Below are 17,045 nucleotides of genomic sequence, written 5' to 3'. Positions count from 1 at the left end.
CTCTGTTTAAATAATAGCCAATTTTGCCTTTGAGATCTCTCTTGAAGATTGCAATTTGGGATACTTTACCACCCTTCCCCAACACTTGAGGTTATAATCTGGTGGTTTAGGCTTATAAATGAGCTTGGGCTACTGTTGTCACTCCTTTTATTAATACTGGCCAGTTAAAATAATATAATAATTAAATAACATTTACCTATAGGAAAATATCACAAAAGCAGCGTTTGTGATTTTCAGAAAGCATCTTATTTGGTAGGTGTGCCATTTGTGAGCTAAACCTAGAACCTGCGGATTGGATTGCCAGGTTGTTTTGTAACCAGCATGGTTCTGGTTTATGTGGAGAAAATAACAGCGACAGATTAAATCCATGGCAACGCCACCCATTCAAAAGTGCAAATATATTATTCCAAGTACATAGAAAGGCGACTGAGAAACGCAGGCTTTAAGTTGGTACATTTGTAGGATTATCACTCAAGTATCAAAGGAATAAAAACAAAAGAGAACTGGTACCCCCCCCATGCAGGAAGACTGTCAGCCTCTTGGTTTATACAGTTGCTCAAGCTGAATAGCGTAATAGAGCAGAAAAGGACTCACAGAATGAAAGCCAGAAATATAAAGGTGGTTAAATTCATTTTAATAGAACCAGTTGATGAGACTTATATTTTTGCATTTGCCTTCAATAACCCCTGTGTGGAACCCACATTTTGGTCCCCAGCTGTTTAGGTTGGGTCTACACGATACTCTGTAATACGGTCAAATATCTTCCTGCAATAGTAGTTGTAGCTAAAACAAGGTAAATCATTCATTCCACAACCATATGTGAGGTTACAAAGCTAACAACCCAGTCGCAGCGACTAATAGCTTCTGACTAACCACCGTGAAAAATACAAGTTGCCACTACGTTTGGTGATGGCAATTAGTCATTGCAACTGGATTTTAAAAATAGCCCCGCACTAATTGCCACGTCTGTCTCTGCCTGATCACCTTTAAATAGACCACTTTAGAGAGAGCTTCATTGAGATATTTCAAATCATTATAGCAAACTCCCATTTGAAGGACCAATGAATAATCATTTTGCAAGACCTGCTTGGGCATGGACATCATAGTGCCCCAATCAGGAATGTTAGGGAGTAGGAAACTACTGAATTCCCTGCACTAGTCCTGCAATATGTCCCTGTAGTGCTGAGTTCCGCTCTTTTCAATGTTCCACAGGGGATATACCTCAAACCACTAAACACTACTGTGTTTTAAACATTTAAATAGGTTAAATAACCAATGGTTCCAGTTTGATGGAAATGACTGCCTTAATTATTATATCTATTCTATTAATGCCTATAAAGGGGCCTGGATGAGTTCTTGAACACGCATAGTATCTAAGGCTATTGTGATACTAATATCTACAGTTAGTTATTGGTATATATAATTTATATAGGTGAGTGTGCTGGGGTCCAATTGGAGGGGTTAAACCCAACTAACCTATGTAACTAAATAAACTACTAAAATCCACTGCCAGCACAGGCAAGCAATAGGGCAGCTCCCGTTCCTCTGTATGAATGGGAATATGCAGTAATATATGCAGTAATTCTCTGCTCCTCAATCAGAAACACCCATCACAGTGTCTGCTTAATGGAAAATAACCCCTACATATAAATCAAGTATTTGTTCCTTTTAAAAGCGAAGCCAGTACCCACCGTACTGGTATTTCATACTTTCTAAGGGGCATTTTTATTAGTGTGTAAGCCAACATCACTGGTGATGCTGCACATAACAACCAATCAGATCTTTGTTTTGTTTTCTAACGTGTGACTGTTAAACTTATTGCTGATTGGTTGCAAGGGGCAACATCACCGGTGATGTTGGCTTACACACTATAATAAATATGCACCTTAAAGTCCCTTTTTGAACATTTTTTGACAATACAATTCTACCCATAAAATATAATACAATGGTCATTCCAAGCCATAGTGATCAGGTGAATCACAGTGATGCATTATCATTAGGGATGTACTGAATCCAGGGTTTTGTTCAGTACGTTTTTTAGAATCTGGATTTGGTAGAACCCCAAGTGTTCAGTTGAACCAAATCTGAACCCATAAAGTCTTATGACTTTAGAGGAGAAGGAAAGGTAAAAACTAAGTAAGCTTTATCAGAAAGGTCTATGTAAATACAGCCATAAGCACTCACAGAAAAGCTGCACTGAGTCCTCTATCAAAAGAAACACAGGATTTCTTGTCTTCTTTTTAGTAAACATGTTCTTAGGGTATCTGACTTTCTCTCTTAGAAAAACCCTTCATTCCCGGGCTGGAGCCAATGCAGCTCTCTCATTTTTCCTGCTCCCCCCCCCCATAAGAATTCACAGAACTCACCTCCCCACTGCCCTATATCAGCTAGACTGCAAGCAGGAAACTATGAAGACCAAGCTAAAATGGCAGCTGCTATCTTAAACAAACAGAGAAAGCTTCTAGGGTTCGTTACTCAGGTATGGAAATGCTTTCTGCAGAATAAATATAGTGTTCTAGGTGGCACTAATGTGGCTAATCTATTGGCAGTAAAATGCCAAAATGACTTTCCTTCTCCTTTAAATCTCTTGACAACTGACTGCAACACAATATATTAATGAAAATTAGCTTTCAGAGTCAGCAGATTCAGTATTCGGCCAAATCCAAATATGATGGATTCAGTGCATCCCTATTCACCATATGACACAGGAGTAGAGACCGCCACCAAAAGACACACACACACACACATATATATGAAATCACCGAGCCACACCAAATCCTTAATAGCTTTTAATGAATGCCATACAGATCAGACAGAAAGTGATGAAAAAAAAAATAATTAATAAACCTCGTAGCTCAGTTTTCAGTATTTCATTTCTAGGTAAATCTGAATTTCCCTAAGCAGCGGCTACTTTGTTCCAAACCAGGTTGAACTCCCATGTATTATTTTATTCAGACTATAATTTTTGCGGGTAGCGTGAATGCCAATTTCCATTCCACGTGCTCTCGACACATGTATTTTGAAGCGCTGCAGTCATTGGGATTTAAAAGGCTTCATTTACATGACATTAACAAGTACGTTCTCCAGCAATTCTGCAATACTGAAAACTGCTACAAGGTTTTTAAAGACGAATATGGCAGAAAAGCTTTAAAAGAAAAAAACCACATAAAAAAGGTACTAGACTGGAATTGTTAGTTGCTTTTGGCCCTACAGATTTCCGGCGTACTATGTGCTGTTAGTCGTGGGCAATCACAACAAGTGGTTAGCGTGAATCAGTCGGAATGGAAAGCTGTGTGAATGATGGGGAACAATCTCTTACCTTGGATTTATGATCTGAAGTTAAAACCTGAATTTTATTTTCTGTTTCTTTCTTCATTTCATGACAGTTACTTGCTCTAAATGGCAAAATATGTTCCATAGTTAGTTAGTCATTTATGTGTTACTTGCCAAATGTTAGGTGGCCTACCACAATTAATCTGGATGTTTTTGTGATCAGAACAATGAGAATTTCAAGTATATGCCTGATTATATGAAACTTGACTTTTTATGAAAGAGTATTTTGCAACAATAATAATATAATGCACAAGAGTAGGGTTGCCACCTTTGCCGACTAAGAAAGCCGGGCAGGGGGCGACGTCATGGGGGGGGTTGTGACGTCACGGTGCGGAGGAGGCGGGGCCAACTTCACAGGGGCAGGGCTATGATGCAGCGATTGCCCGATCGCTGCGTCAATGTTACTGAGTCCTGCCCAGTTTTCCTAATTAGGGAAACTGAGCAGGAGGTTTTGACCCAGGCAACCCTTCCGAAAACCGGACTATCCAGGTCAAAACCGGACAGGTGGCAACCCTACTCAAGAGCCTGTAAAACATACCCTTGCACTGTGATGTCATCAGTTATAAACAGTGCTTAGTGATGTCATTTGTTTTCCACGACTTACTGCCTTGTGTATTATAAAAAATAATGGGACTTTGTTGTAAAATATCAGGATATTAGAAGCTACCTCAAAGTAATATAGTATTATATGCCCATGTAGTTTACATTATTTCCTATATGCTTTAAAGAGCGCTGTGTAAATTGATGGTGCTATATAAATAATAATAATAAAGGTATTGAAAGTTCTTTTCCTTTGGTTAATGCAAATTTGAAACCTTACAGGGTTTGTTAACCTTTAACTTTTAGTATGTTATAGAGAGTGTTATTCTGAAACAATCTGCAATTGGTCTTTATTTTTTATTATTTGTGGTTTTCAAATTATTTAGCTTTAAATTCAGAAACTCTCCAGTTTCAGCTGAATGGTTGCTAGGGTCCAAATTACCCTGGTAACCAGTCAGTGGTTCTAATGAGCAACTGGAATATGAGTACTAGTGGGTCTGAACAGAAAGATAAGTAATAGAAATAATATAAAGTACCAATAACAATGAAATTGTAGCCTCACAGAACAAGACTTTTTGGCTGCTGGGGTCAGTGACCCCTTTTGAAAGCTGGAAAGAGTCAGAATAGGAAAGCAAATAATTCAAAAACGATAAAAGTTAAAAACTGAAGACCAATTGTGAACCACAAGGTGAACCACTACTTTCATTTACTTCACCACCCTCCCAGGTTCTTTCAAACTGACTAAGAAGCTTTTTAGCCTGAAATCACTGCTGTCGTAGGCACTTAAAATTTAAAAATGTAACAAGAAAAAAACAACCAAAAAAACCTTGGAGGTTAAAAACAACAGATAGGAAAACTAGATGCCACATTTTTTAATTAAAAAATGTGAGTTTTTTTGGAAGTTTTTTTACCTCAGGTTTTTAAAATTGCAGATAAAATGACAATCTCAATTTTTTTTTTATATAAGACCCATAAAGTCTGCATTTAAAGAGGAGCTGCCCCACTTGCCAAATTACAAGGCAAAAAAAACATCAACCATCTCAATTTCCTGCAAGGCATAAGTATTAAGTATTGATTGGGTTTGTAACGACCAAAATAGACCCTTGCAAGAAAAGCCAGTTCCGACTTCATAGCTTAAAAAGATAAGTGACTTAATAAAAAAGCTTAGATCTTAGATGCCTACGGGGGCCTCTCTGTTTTATGTCCATTCTGAATTTAATTTGAAATTTCAGTTGGTTCCGCTAATCCCAACAGACTATTAAGTCTTCTCCTTTCTAAACAAAGTGCGGCTTTTTATAAATAATTTCTAGTAAATCTTTTTTTAGCAGTTACACTAACAATGATGCTAAGCAATATTAATGAAAACATCTGGATTTATATTATGATTATATTGAATATAAATAGTATTTAGCTCTGTTGGAATTAGCCTTCACTGCGGAGCAATTCATGAATCATTTAGTAAATGAATATCTAGTAACTCACCAATCATTAGTCATACCACTGAAACATTCATTCAGTTTTTTTTTTACATTTAGTTTCACAAAACCATCAGTATTGGATCTATTATCCAGAAACTTGTTTTCCAGAATATTCTGAAATACAGCAGTGCCATCACCCATAATGGCCAAGTCTTTTTTTACAATTTGTCTCATTAATAATAATAAAAAGAAGAAGAAATTGGTTTGTACTTGATGGTAACTAAGCTGTGAAACCTTAATTGGGTGTTTAATTGCTTAAATAATTTTAGTAGCCTTATTTCATAATTTTAGTGAGCCCATTTAGTTGGATTTTTGTACAATAGGTGAATAAACATTAAACTTCCAAAAATAAACAGTTATACCTGCTTCCACAGATTAAACCATGGAAACCATGACAGTCTGCCTCTGACTTACAGAAACCAATTTCCAACTCCTTTCAGTCAAATAACCCCTAACTCACCTTGTTCCCTCTGGGACTTATAGTGGGTGATGCACGGATTCTCTGGAAAGCACAAGGACTTTATGTCCCAGAATCCCTCACTTCACAATGGAGCAAGGCAAGGGAGGGGTTAAATGACACTTTGAGCCTAACAGGGATTGGGAAATAGTTCCCACGAGCCAGTAGGAACCTGAAGAATCAGGTATGTCTGTTGAAAAATAATTTTGTGAAATTTCAGATAGTGTTTATGCACCAACTGAATGAGTTAATGTTTTTGTTATAAAGCCTAGTGCTAAACCTTTGGGGTGAAGGCACACGGAGCTACTAGTAGCACCTACTTGTCATGGCTACTAAAACAGACAATGCTAATCATGTACTGATAATTGTCTCTACGTGTGTTTTAGCAGAGGCAATTCTCAGTATTGTCTATGGCAGGGGATTTTCTGGCGTTTAGTAGCTGCTACTAAGTAGCTCCGTGTGTCTTCCCCCTTAAGAAAGTCCCTATACTCCAAGCCTTTTAGATAACAGATTCCACACTTGTAGAAGGAATAAATTCTGTCCCAGTTGTAAGTACATACCTACTGGGTAACTGAAGAATCAGTACTGCATTTGTTTGATACAGAATCTCACCAACTAGCAAGATATTAATATCAAGGAACCTTTTGTCCCAGATACGTAGTTAAGAGTTTTGTATAAAGTACATGTTAAGGGTTTTATAAATCTTTTAGAAGATCATCTGTTCTATAAATTAATTCATCTTTTTGAAGCATTTAAAATGGCTGGATCACCTAATTAAATATCAAAGGGTACCTAAACATGCAAATCTACAGAAGAGCGGTATCCTTGGCTACTAAGCAGATACATTCGATATTTATTTTTCTCTTCAAGTCAAGGCAAATCCTTTACAGTTATCCCTTGTGTGTGTGTGTGTGTGTGTGTGTGTGAATCAGGAACTAAGTCTAAAGAAAAGACTTTTTAAAGCAGAAACCAAACTGGGGCAACGGAAAGAACTGAAGATACCAAAAAGAAGCTGATACATTGCATTGCCTATTTGTACAGCTGAAAACAAATATAAATTAAGATGAGAGCGTGTTATTCTTAAGTATGCAATAGTAATAATTATCAGGGGTGCTTGTTAGCTTCTTGCAGGCAGAGGTGGCTGATCCAAGGCTGCCCAATCAGAAGGGCGCTGGGGGATCACTAGGGTAGAGAGTATAATGGAATTTTCCAACAAGAAAACACTATTCTCAATTTAAAAAAAGCATATTCAGCCATTAAATTTACCCCTGGTAAAGTGCCATCTAATGGAAGGTCCTTGTCTTGCCTTATGGCAGAAGAACCCCTGATAATTATGTTTGAACATAAGAGTTTTTATTACTGGAAGGCAGAGCTGCGTTAATTGGTTTTATTTTGCCTTTTATAATTAAATAAAATTAAAAAAAGCATTTGTTTAAGAGACAAATTATCATACAAGGAATTCATTCAATCCATGCAATATCAACTTTGTTAGCACCTATGCAATATGGCAGGCTTCTGCATGGGTTCTAATGAGAGCATCTCTCTCCCGGCAGACTTCTATTCTGAATCATAACCGGTTACACCGTAGTTTGTTTTTTTTAACCGATTTCACTCTTACCCTTTCTTCTTGATTGATTTCTCTAAGGTCCTCTCATGAGATACTTTTTCTTTGTCAAACTGTGCCACTATTTTGTCAACTTGTGTGCACTGTAACTTCTGCACAACGCTGTGCTCCTGGAAAACAGTAGCTTGGTTGGATTAGACATGAAGCACAACACTGGGCTGTTTAACCAACATCTTGCATTCTCTTCATTCCACTGGAGCAAACTGCAAATACCATTACCATTGGTTTCATTACAAAACTGCATGTGCAACAAACAGATTCAACCCTGTGGCCATACAAACCCTATAGTGTGTTATCGAGATCCTTTCTACTAACAGTGCTTTAATAAAAAAAAATGTTAGAACTCCCAGATTTAGGGAAATTACTGAACCAAACCTGTTTTGTGCCACAAATCCCTTATCTCAATATGTTGGTTCTTTACAATAATCCTTGGGAATGAAAACCTAAGCACCCATACTAATGTTGGAATAAACAATAAGATAAACTATACAAAAAAAATGACCAATATTCAACAGCTCCGTCAAGATATATCTGACACACACAAAAATACTGCAGATGGCGTGTTATCTTGCTGATCTTCTAAATGCCATTGTTCAGACAGGCAAATGGCAGAAAATAAGATTCCCTGCAGAATGCTACAAACCTCCCAGATACAGGACTTGAAATTGACAAAGAATGTAAAGAAAATGTCATGTTCCTATTTATTTTCCCTAATAATTCTATTTGTAACATCTGAAAAATGCAATGCAAAAGCTGTATGGTACATACTGAAGGATAATGGTTGGCGTCAGATACAGACGGACATAGATGAGATTCTTCTATAGAAAGATAATCCCCAAAGTAAGCATTTTTATCCTGGCTGAACACCCAAAAAAGCACTGATCTAAATTATTGTTTGCTTCACCAAACTCAGTACTACAGAAATACACATCTCCGATAGACTATTTATAATAAGCAGTAGAAGGACTAAAAGGTATATGTTTTTTAAATGTATCTACTTTGAGTATGCAGCTAAACAGTGATGTGCGGGTTGAACCGCAGCCCACCGGACCCACAGGGTATAACCTTAGGCCAGACAGGTTAGGGTAGTAATTTGGGTGACCATTGCGAGTTCGGGTCAGACTGGGAAGTACACTCTTTCTCTTGAAGTTTCCCTGTCTTGGAAATTAAGGTGAGAATAGAAGTACAGATGTGGGTATGGGGTGGGGAGGGTCCTACAATGGGCACTTATGCGGGTTAGGGTCGGGTGCGGGTTAAGTTTTCGCTGACCTTATAATTTCAAATAAGATAAAGAAACCACTGAAACATGATAAACCATAGAGTATACAGAGACTTTTATCTGCTAAGCAAAGTCTAGTAGTTACTGAGGAGCTCCCATGTTCTTTAGGCTTTAATAGAAATTCTTATTTTAGGTATTGAATCTATTATCTGGAATGGGTAGGATCTAGAATGGTTTGAATAGGGGCCTTTCCTTAATGTGGAGCCCCATGCCTTGTTAACATAGATTCATAAGTCAACATCCAGCACAAGATTTTGGGGCCCATTTACTAACATAGGATTACACTGATGTCATTTTCCAGCTTGTAGTAAAATGATTAAAATTATTGTAGTAACCAATCAGAAATTATTTCCAACTGGTTACAGCTTCACTGGTGCAGTTTAGTGCTTTATGTTAGTGAAGGAGCCAAACTGTATTATAATAGCAGAGAAAAAGCAAATCAGTCAAAATGAAGAACTATGTGTTGAAACTGCTTTCTGGATAATGGGTTTCAGTATAAAAGATCTGCGACTTTTCTCTGTGAAAATTAAAATTTTTCCCTGCGACTTTAGCACTTTTTTTTATAGCTGGTAAGGAGGCAGGGGACCCCCTAGCTCTTGGATGCCCAGTAGAAATGGTTAGTGGGAAGCATGTCAGATGTACAATATCCCTGTGGAAATAGATAATCTTCCACAACGCTTGTGAGATATGGGGTGCCCCTAAACGTTGTTGAACCCAGTAGTGGTTACTTTCACCATTTCTGGGAATTATTTGGAAATTGTGTGACTATGTTGTTATACAGATATATGATTTTTCCTGTATATATTTTAACATAGGCCACTTGGGTAAAAGATTGGCATTTCACTTTCATTGTGACACTTGAATCCAGAATAAATGGATATTTGGGTTGTTCAGGCCCACTACAAAATGGGCATTCATACTTCTAGGGTTCAGAAAAGGGAGCTAAACTGAATGAAGGCTAGAGGAGGCTCATGGGAAAAAAGATCAGTGGACAGTGTATGGAATGAAATTTGCATGAAACAAACCTGGCAAGTCTATACTTTTTAGTGCAGAGAATTCACAATGACAACTGCCCACTCTCTGCATTCAGAAACACACATTTCAAACCTGTGACAAAAAGTACCAGTGCTCGGCAGCAATCTATGTAATTTCAATCATAATAGTAGTAATAAAAATCCATGAATGGCTGCCAGATAAAAGCAATCTGATGGCCCTTATTTAGTGATAATCATTTCCACCCACCGCTGGTGAGTCATTCGCTCCGCACAGTAAAGCCGGCATTTTGGCTCACTCAAAACACTTTTTCTCCTTGGAAATATTTCCAACAGCATAGAAAAGGGGATATTTTCAAAACATATTTCCATGGTTTAGCATATGTATACGAATGCACCAGATAAGACAAAGTGAAGGACAAAAGGAATAGAGTAGGAGTGTATGGAGCTGTTAGGTGCAGGCTGGAATGAAACAGTATAAATGATATTAAGTAGCAAAAGGATGGGAGAGACTGGATCTATAAAATATAATGATGAAGGCACAAGGCAAGAGGGCTAATTTATGTGCACAGACACAGTGAGCAACTTGCGCGGACGTAAATGAGCCCTATGGTATGCATGGCTCTTGTTCTGCAGAACTGAGTGATCCGTTTATATGACTAAAGGAGTCATGGCTAAATCAGACCTTCTAAGAGTGACCCAGAATCCTGTTACTGGGATCAGGGTGGACAAAGGTGATGAGCACAATATCAATAACACAAGCATCAGCCAAACATTATTAGCATTACACATAACAAAATCTCAGAGATTGCCTTTACTGTATTTAGTACAAAAGGATGGAACAGTTTCCCTTGCCTTCCCCTGAAGTAAATGGTGGTTGAGACATGATGTTTCATAAGGTTTACACAGTACAGAACACCTTCTTTGTTCCTTCCATCTTACACGCTTGGGTGGGCTCAGTGTTTGAGCTAATAGAATCCTTTGTGTCACTTCCATCTGCAAGTCACCCACTTTAGCAGGTATTACTATGTTTCTCCAAGTTTTATCACAACGAGGTTACAAAATTATAGATGCATCATTTGCTTTCACAAAATCTGTGGGAGTTCTGAGAAGCTATTACCAGCCAATGTCAGTCAACTTAGAGAGTACAGAGATGAACAAGTGAAATTATTTGCAGGCAGGATCAGAGCTAAACATTTGTTATAATGACGTCCTCCGGGAAAATGCACCTATTTATAAACATAATATTTTATTTCCATTAAACAGCACCCCCTCATGTTCTGAAATGAATGGTGCCATTCCATGGCTGTTCAAGTGAAGACAATATGGCAGATGACCCAAATGTAATATACAAAGAAAAAAACAGTGGATATGTCAGCATTAAATCGAGAAAAATAAGTAAAATAAGTGTGGCAAAAAAAGGCTTTTCATTTTTAAAGTAAAAAATAGTGAAAAGAAAAAATCTTATGAAATGTTAAATTTCGGAGTGTTATAAACAGACCCATATGCACATAATTTACAGCACTTTTATTACAGGAACAAGTCTTATGTACAATCTAATGCCAGTTGAAGAGACTGAAGCACCCTACTCATAAGAGCTGACAATCTAAAAAGATAATTAATTGTGATGGAAAATATCCCTCAACCACCAGTTAGGCTTCTGCCTCCTTTAGCCTGCGAAACCATCAAATAACTATATAAGGCAATCATAGTTGTTATTTACATTTCCCAGTATTCCTTCCTGTGTTTTTGTCCAACCTCATTGAAACTTAGGGGCAAATGTAATAACACTAGTGATGTTGGCCATAGCAACCAGTCAGATCTTGGCTTGTATTTTCTAACTTGTAGTTGATTGTTCAAATCTAACTTCTGATTGGTTCTTATGGGCAACATCAAAAGTGATGTTTGTCTCCAACGTTAATAAATAGGCCCCTTATTACAAAACATTTAGCAGAAACCCTTACAGTGAGTCCAAGTACCTTTCCTGTTGTTTGTGAGCTGGAGAATATGCCTCGATCCAAGATACAATGGAAGTGATTCCTGACGGGGTTTTTAGCCCCTTCTTAGCAGTCCAACACTTTGCCAGTCCCTTAACTCATAACAAGGTTAGAGGTGCAGAAATCATTGTCCTAAAAGCTACACCGTTAAAGTGCCCCAAGAGTATCCAGAACAGCAAGGCAGCATTAACCCTATTATTGTGATCAATACTTAGATGGATCTTTCATCCACTGCCTCGGGTTTAGGGGGCTAGCCCCACAGTGTGTGAACTAATATTAGGCCACTGGTTTATTAGAAGACATTGCATACAAGCCTGTGGTTCTGAGCTTCAGTCCAGTATCTAGGCTGTAGTTCACCTAGTAAACGGTCTTCTGGACCAAAAGCTTAAAAGGGATATGAAAATACTGTGGCCTACAATTTCCATGGTGCAGATTTAAATCCTCTATCCGCTGGATCTGATATAAATGTTGTTGTTATATGGGGCTGTGAGTGTGCAAATGCCTTGAACCTTTAGAGCAGGCATCTTACTGTAAACTCGTAAACAACTTGGAGACCTTCCTTGCACACCCTGGCACTACAAAGTGAGGAGCTCGGTGCACAATGCTGGAGGGATCGGCACCCTCCCAGATGATTCCAAAAAAATAGAAAGCAATGGCATTCAGAGCAGTTACAAACAGGGCAAGCCCTTGCAAATGTTATTGCGGAGGTACAACGTTTCAGGGCAAAACAACTCCTTTATCAAGCAGGCTTGATAAAGGGGGGTTGTTTTGCCCCCAAACAGGGGCTTGCCCTGCTTGTAATTGCTCTGAGTGCCATTGCTTCTATTGCAGTCTATTTTTTGGAATCTTACTGTAACCTGGCACGATGACTGGCTGAGCTGGCTCACTGTATACTCATTACTTACCTTTAAGTGCTTCTTTTTTAGTGCAGCAATCTCTTTCTGCTGTTTCTTTTGCTGCTTGAGGAATGCCTAAAAAAGAGCCCAAAAAGGGGTAATTGCGCATGATAATAATTCAGTTATTGCAGATAGTAGCCCATGTAGGGAGAGTAAAATGAAAAACATGTAAAAGAAAACAATATTCTTAATCAACATCATATCAGTGCACAATCTGTCTATGTCAGGATAGGTTGGCCATCTTTGGCCATGCCACTTCCATGGTTTGATCAATTCTCAATGACTGGCGAGCAGGTCAATGCATACTAGAAGCCGACCTGTGGTACTGGCCCAGCGCATACACTGCTGGTTGTCAATCATGGAGAGTTGCAGTTCTGCACAAAGAAGAGGAGAACAGCTAATCGGGGGGAACTGGGGAGGGGACCTGTAAGGTTTAGTGACTGTGACTAGTGTTTGTTGAAAAATTTTTTTTCAACATCAGATTTCTTCCCATTTACATCATGGCAACTTTAAGGGCTATGACACACATTGCATTTTTTTTGCCAGTGGCTGGGGCAGGAGGGCCTAAACTCTCCTATTGAGCACCATACACATCAGAGGAGGACATGCCTGGTGCACCTACAGAAAGCAACTTATGCACACGGGTAAGCAGCTACCGTACAGGAGCTTATTCTAAGGCAAAATGGCTAGGGAGGGCTAAAGCTTTCAGTAACCATCAAGTAATCACCAAGGCAAAGAGTAGGCTGAGGTTTCCATAGAGAATACAAGGAAAAGCAAGGCTTAGGGTTCTCTTCAAACCTACACTATCTACAAGGCTTAACTTGGCCTTAAATATTACTCATTTTAAGACATGGTTATTATGTAAATGCATTTCAGCATTCATACTGATTTTAGCAGGCATTAAACCAACCATTAATATACATATATATTATTAGTGTCCCTTTTTTGTATTTTGCATTAATATCTTCTTCTTTCAAATGACTTGCGAAAGCATGAAATTATTTAAATTTCCAGGAATATATATATATAAGCTCAATTTAATACTTCTCAGGCATATATACAATACGCATATTGCCTGTCCCATTCCCTTCCATAGCCCCAATAAATGTCAATGCTCCCTCCTCGCCATCTTGAGAACTCCATAAGGAAACTCACCTTCATTTGTTTTAATTCTTCTACCTTCACCTGAGGAATATCGATAGCTGGAAAAATAGGCCACAAAATAAATGACTAATGATACATCAGTACCAAACAATTCAATATAAATGTAACATTAACGCACCACGCTTCTTTATAATATGTACAGTTAAATGGGTTTTATTAAAAAAACACAGACATTGCAGGGTTTAATACATCTAACAAATATGTCTTTATACTAAATAAAGGACTAATGGATGATTATCATGTGTAATTCACATTCAGGGGCAACATATGTTTCGCTATTTCAGATATTGGCCCTAACCTTTACTCTTGCAGCACAGTGCCAAAATGTCCCATAGCAACCTATAAACCTAATAACTCTGCAACTGTCTGCCCCTGTGTTCTGATGTTAGCAATAATCCTGCTCACTCAGGATCTGCAGGTTGGGGGCAGATGGGAGGGACCGGATGTTGAATAGGGAGGTTTAGGAGGCTGTACGCACTACAGTGCGCCCCTTGCTGCACCTTCTATCTCCTAAGAGGAGGGAGTAAAAGCTGGTAGGTTCATACTGACTATACAGTAACAAGTGCAGTCTAAGCACTGTCAAGGAATCAGTAAGATATATAGGAGGCACTTATATGCTATATGCCTTTATTATTTTATGGGCCCTGGGAAGCAGGAGCACTTACAAGTCTAGATGATTTACCTTTTTTATTTTCGGTTCCTGCCCCGGGGGCAGCAGTAACGGATGGCCTGACTTCAGAGCTGCTCTGAGGGGTCACATTTGTTTTGGCGTTGCTGGTTTTCCCTTTTTTATCATTCTTGGTGTTGTCAGCTGGTACATCGGCTATGTCACTCTGAAACGGGAATAAGGTATTGCATACGACTGTTACATGGGTGCACAGAGATTAATGGCCATTTATATTTTACTGATGGACTGATTCTTCCACTGTGCAATGGTGTTTCTGAATGATTCTAAACAATGGCTTTTCACTATATTCTCTCGAGTGTGGATCAGACTAAAACCTATGTGTTGGTGAGGTTCAGACTGACAATTTACTATTCTGATGGGTGGCAGCCATAACATTTTGTAGGGATCTTCCTACTGGTGACATTAATTCCCAGTCCCAAACCCTCCAGTGCTGTCTCTGTAATTTTCTGTCCATCCCTCATATCACTGGAGTGGGTGGCACCGCGGTCATGTTCTCTCCTGGCAGGGTCCCAGATACAAAATTCACTATAGATGCTCTAGGAGGGCACATTCCACAACATCGCTGTCCTGGCTCTATGGTGACTTAGAAAAGAGAGTGCCACAAAGCCCACTTACAGTTTCAATACCCATTGCTCTCATCTGGTCTGCTCTTTTCTCCGTAATAGAAAGAAATTTCTTTGGATCTGACAATGCATCAACAATATCTGAAAAATATATTTGAAAAGCATCACATATAGGAACCCCCAAAACACTGAAATAATTGATTGGTAAACAACGACATTTAATGTAATTTTTTATTTAATATATAGCTTTTTATTTCTAGTTATACCTGTATAGACAGTTATGTTTCCAGAAAATACCCTTTATCTAAACAAGAATGTTATTTCACATTACTGGAAGAAACACTAAATAAAAGCAGTTTCTATTCAGCTCTGACCTCCAAATCCATCCGGAACATAGGTCTTTAAAACAATGTTACAGAAGATTGTTGGAAGGGAAAGTGGTTTGTTGCCCTCATTCCGGAGAGAAATGTGTCGGTACCCTGCCTGCAGACCATCCAGAGGTAGTATCCTTTGCCCAATTAGTTTATTGTTGTCATCATATACAGCTATCCTTAGCACAGCAAGGTCTGGCAAGATAACCTAGATTCAAGACAAAGACATATGTTGGGGTTATGTGGCAAAGTAAGGACACAATACATTGCCGTGTTGCAGATTCTTTCTTGAGTTCAAAGGAAATATTGTTCATCTTACTTATATTGTTATTCTCTCTGCTCTGCATTCTGTTAGGACTGTGTTTCTATATAGAGATTTACAATGATCTCCAGGCAAGGGCAATATGTAAGGTTGGACATACACAGGTAGCTCCACTTGTTTTTTATAAAGGTCATCCAAAAAATTACTATGTATCCCATTGACAAGCGGGGAACCGTCACTCACCTCAGCACTGCCCTTCTAATCAAACACCAGAAAAAACACTCACCTTTCGGAATACGAAGGGCTCATCATTGTAAACGGGATTCAGACCATTGTTCATGACCATGCGCGTACGAAACTCCTTGCGTATAGTGTCCGTGGGTAATCCATACATATCAACTTCCACGTACGTCCCGATCTTCTTGTCTGACAAGAACTGCCCAGATATGACCTACATACAACAACACTTGGTTTTTATTCAGTTTCTTCATTAAATAGAAAAAACTATGCAGCTTTCTGTGCACAAGGTTGTTACCATAGGTCAATCCTGAAACCACTTTTTTAAGGACTAATCTCTTAGCATAAAATATATACAGTATATATATTATAAATATAAATCTACCATTTTATGGCATTTCTGCTGCTTTGACCACAAACAGTGAGAGCTGATTAGAACCATCCCCTCATGAATAGATTCTATAAATCCAATGGTTTTAACACAGTTTTGTACCCTATGTCAGCTTGTCAGGCACTTATTACCCTCCATCAACTTCTCACTGTTTCCAATAGCAATCTATGGGCAATGCACTGCCTAAGCCCCCCATAGTGGCGACTGGTGCAAAACATTTTAAATAATCAGTGCCCATTAGGTGCTCTAATTCATCAGCTACAGGTTGGATAGCAGTTATTTATATTAATTGGGGGGCCTTGGGCCCCATCGCAGCTAAAGATGGTTCTATTCAAATCTCTGGTTTAAAACAAAGCATTTATTAGACTTTCATAGAAACTACAAAAATGTTCTTAATGTTTGGAACCATACCAGTACCAATACTTAACAGCTTAATATGCTGATTAGCCATTTTCTAGAATTATTATACTGGCATATTTGGGGTTAATATGATTGTTATCCATTTTGGCATATGTTGGTTAAATATGGCTAAAGGTAGTGCTAAAGCAGGAGTGGAATAAAATGTTCAGTAATTTGCTATGCTCGGTGCACTGTTTCCTATGGTCCTGCTTGTCTGCATCTATACTGCAGGGTGGGGAGCAGTGACAGCCAGGGTGGAGGAGGGTGCTTATCTGTTTGGTGGGCTCTTAGGGTCAGGTTCTCTGGAGGCCCATGGTACCCCAGTCCCCAGGAAGTGTGTTCTGGTAATGCTGGTACGAGGAGTTTAAGTTAGC

At 38.7% G+C, this 17,045-nt stretch overlaps 1 protein-coding gene across 8 annotated transcripts in view; it reads right to left on the bottom strand.

Annotated features, from left to right (window-relative positions):
- The window catches only part of plcb4 (phospholipase C beta 4), a 168,490-nt gene that overhangs the window by 14,414 nt on the left and 137,031 nt on the right, over nucleotides 1-17,045 (bottom strand). For 7 of the 8 annotated variants that reach the window (XM_012963848.3, XM_031902883.1, XM_002931736.5 and 4 more), the window contains 8 exons: nucleotides 15,931-16,095; nucleotides 15,386-15,590; nucleotides 15,064-15,152; nucleotides 14,443-14,593; nucleotides 13,752-13,798; nucleotides 12,606-12,671; nucleotides 7,427-7,542; nucleotides 3,320-3,395 (listed from right to left, as the gene is read on the bottom strand). In XM_012963848.3, the coding sequence (XP_012819302.1) occupies nucleotides 3,320-3,395; nucleotides 7,427-7,542; nucleotides 12,606-12,671; nucleotides 13,752-13,798; nucleotides 14,443-14,593; nucleotides 15,064-15,152; nucleotides 15,386-15,590; nucleotides 15,931-16,095 (915 nt within the window). The remainder of the gene's footprint in view (nucleotides 1-3,319; nucleotides 3,396-7,426; nucleotides 7,543-12,605; nucleotides 12,672-13,751; nucleotides 13,799-14,442; nucleotides 14,594-15,063; nucleotides 15,153-15,385; nucleotides 15,591-15,930; nucleotides 16,096-17,045) is intronic. The other variant, XM_031902884.1, reaches the window with a different exon arrangement.

Source organism: Xenopus tropicalis, chromosome 5 (assembly GCF_000004195.4).
Source record: "Xenopus tropicalis strain Nigerian chromosome 5, UCB_Xtro_10.0, whole genome shotgun sequence".
NCBI classification, from domain to species: Eukaryota; Metazoa; Chordata; class Amphibia; order Anura; family Pipidae; genus Xenopus; species Xenopus tropicalis.
This window is presented reverse-complemented; position numbering and strand designations above follow the sequence as displayed.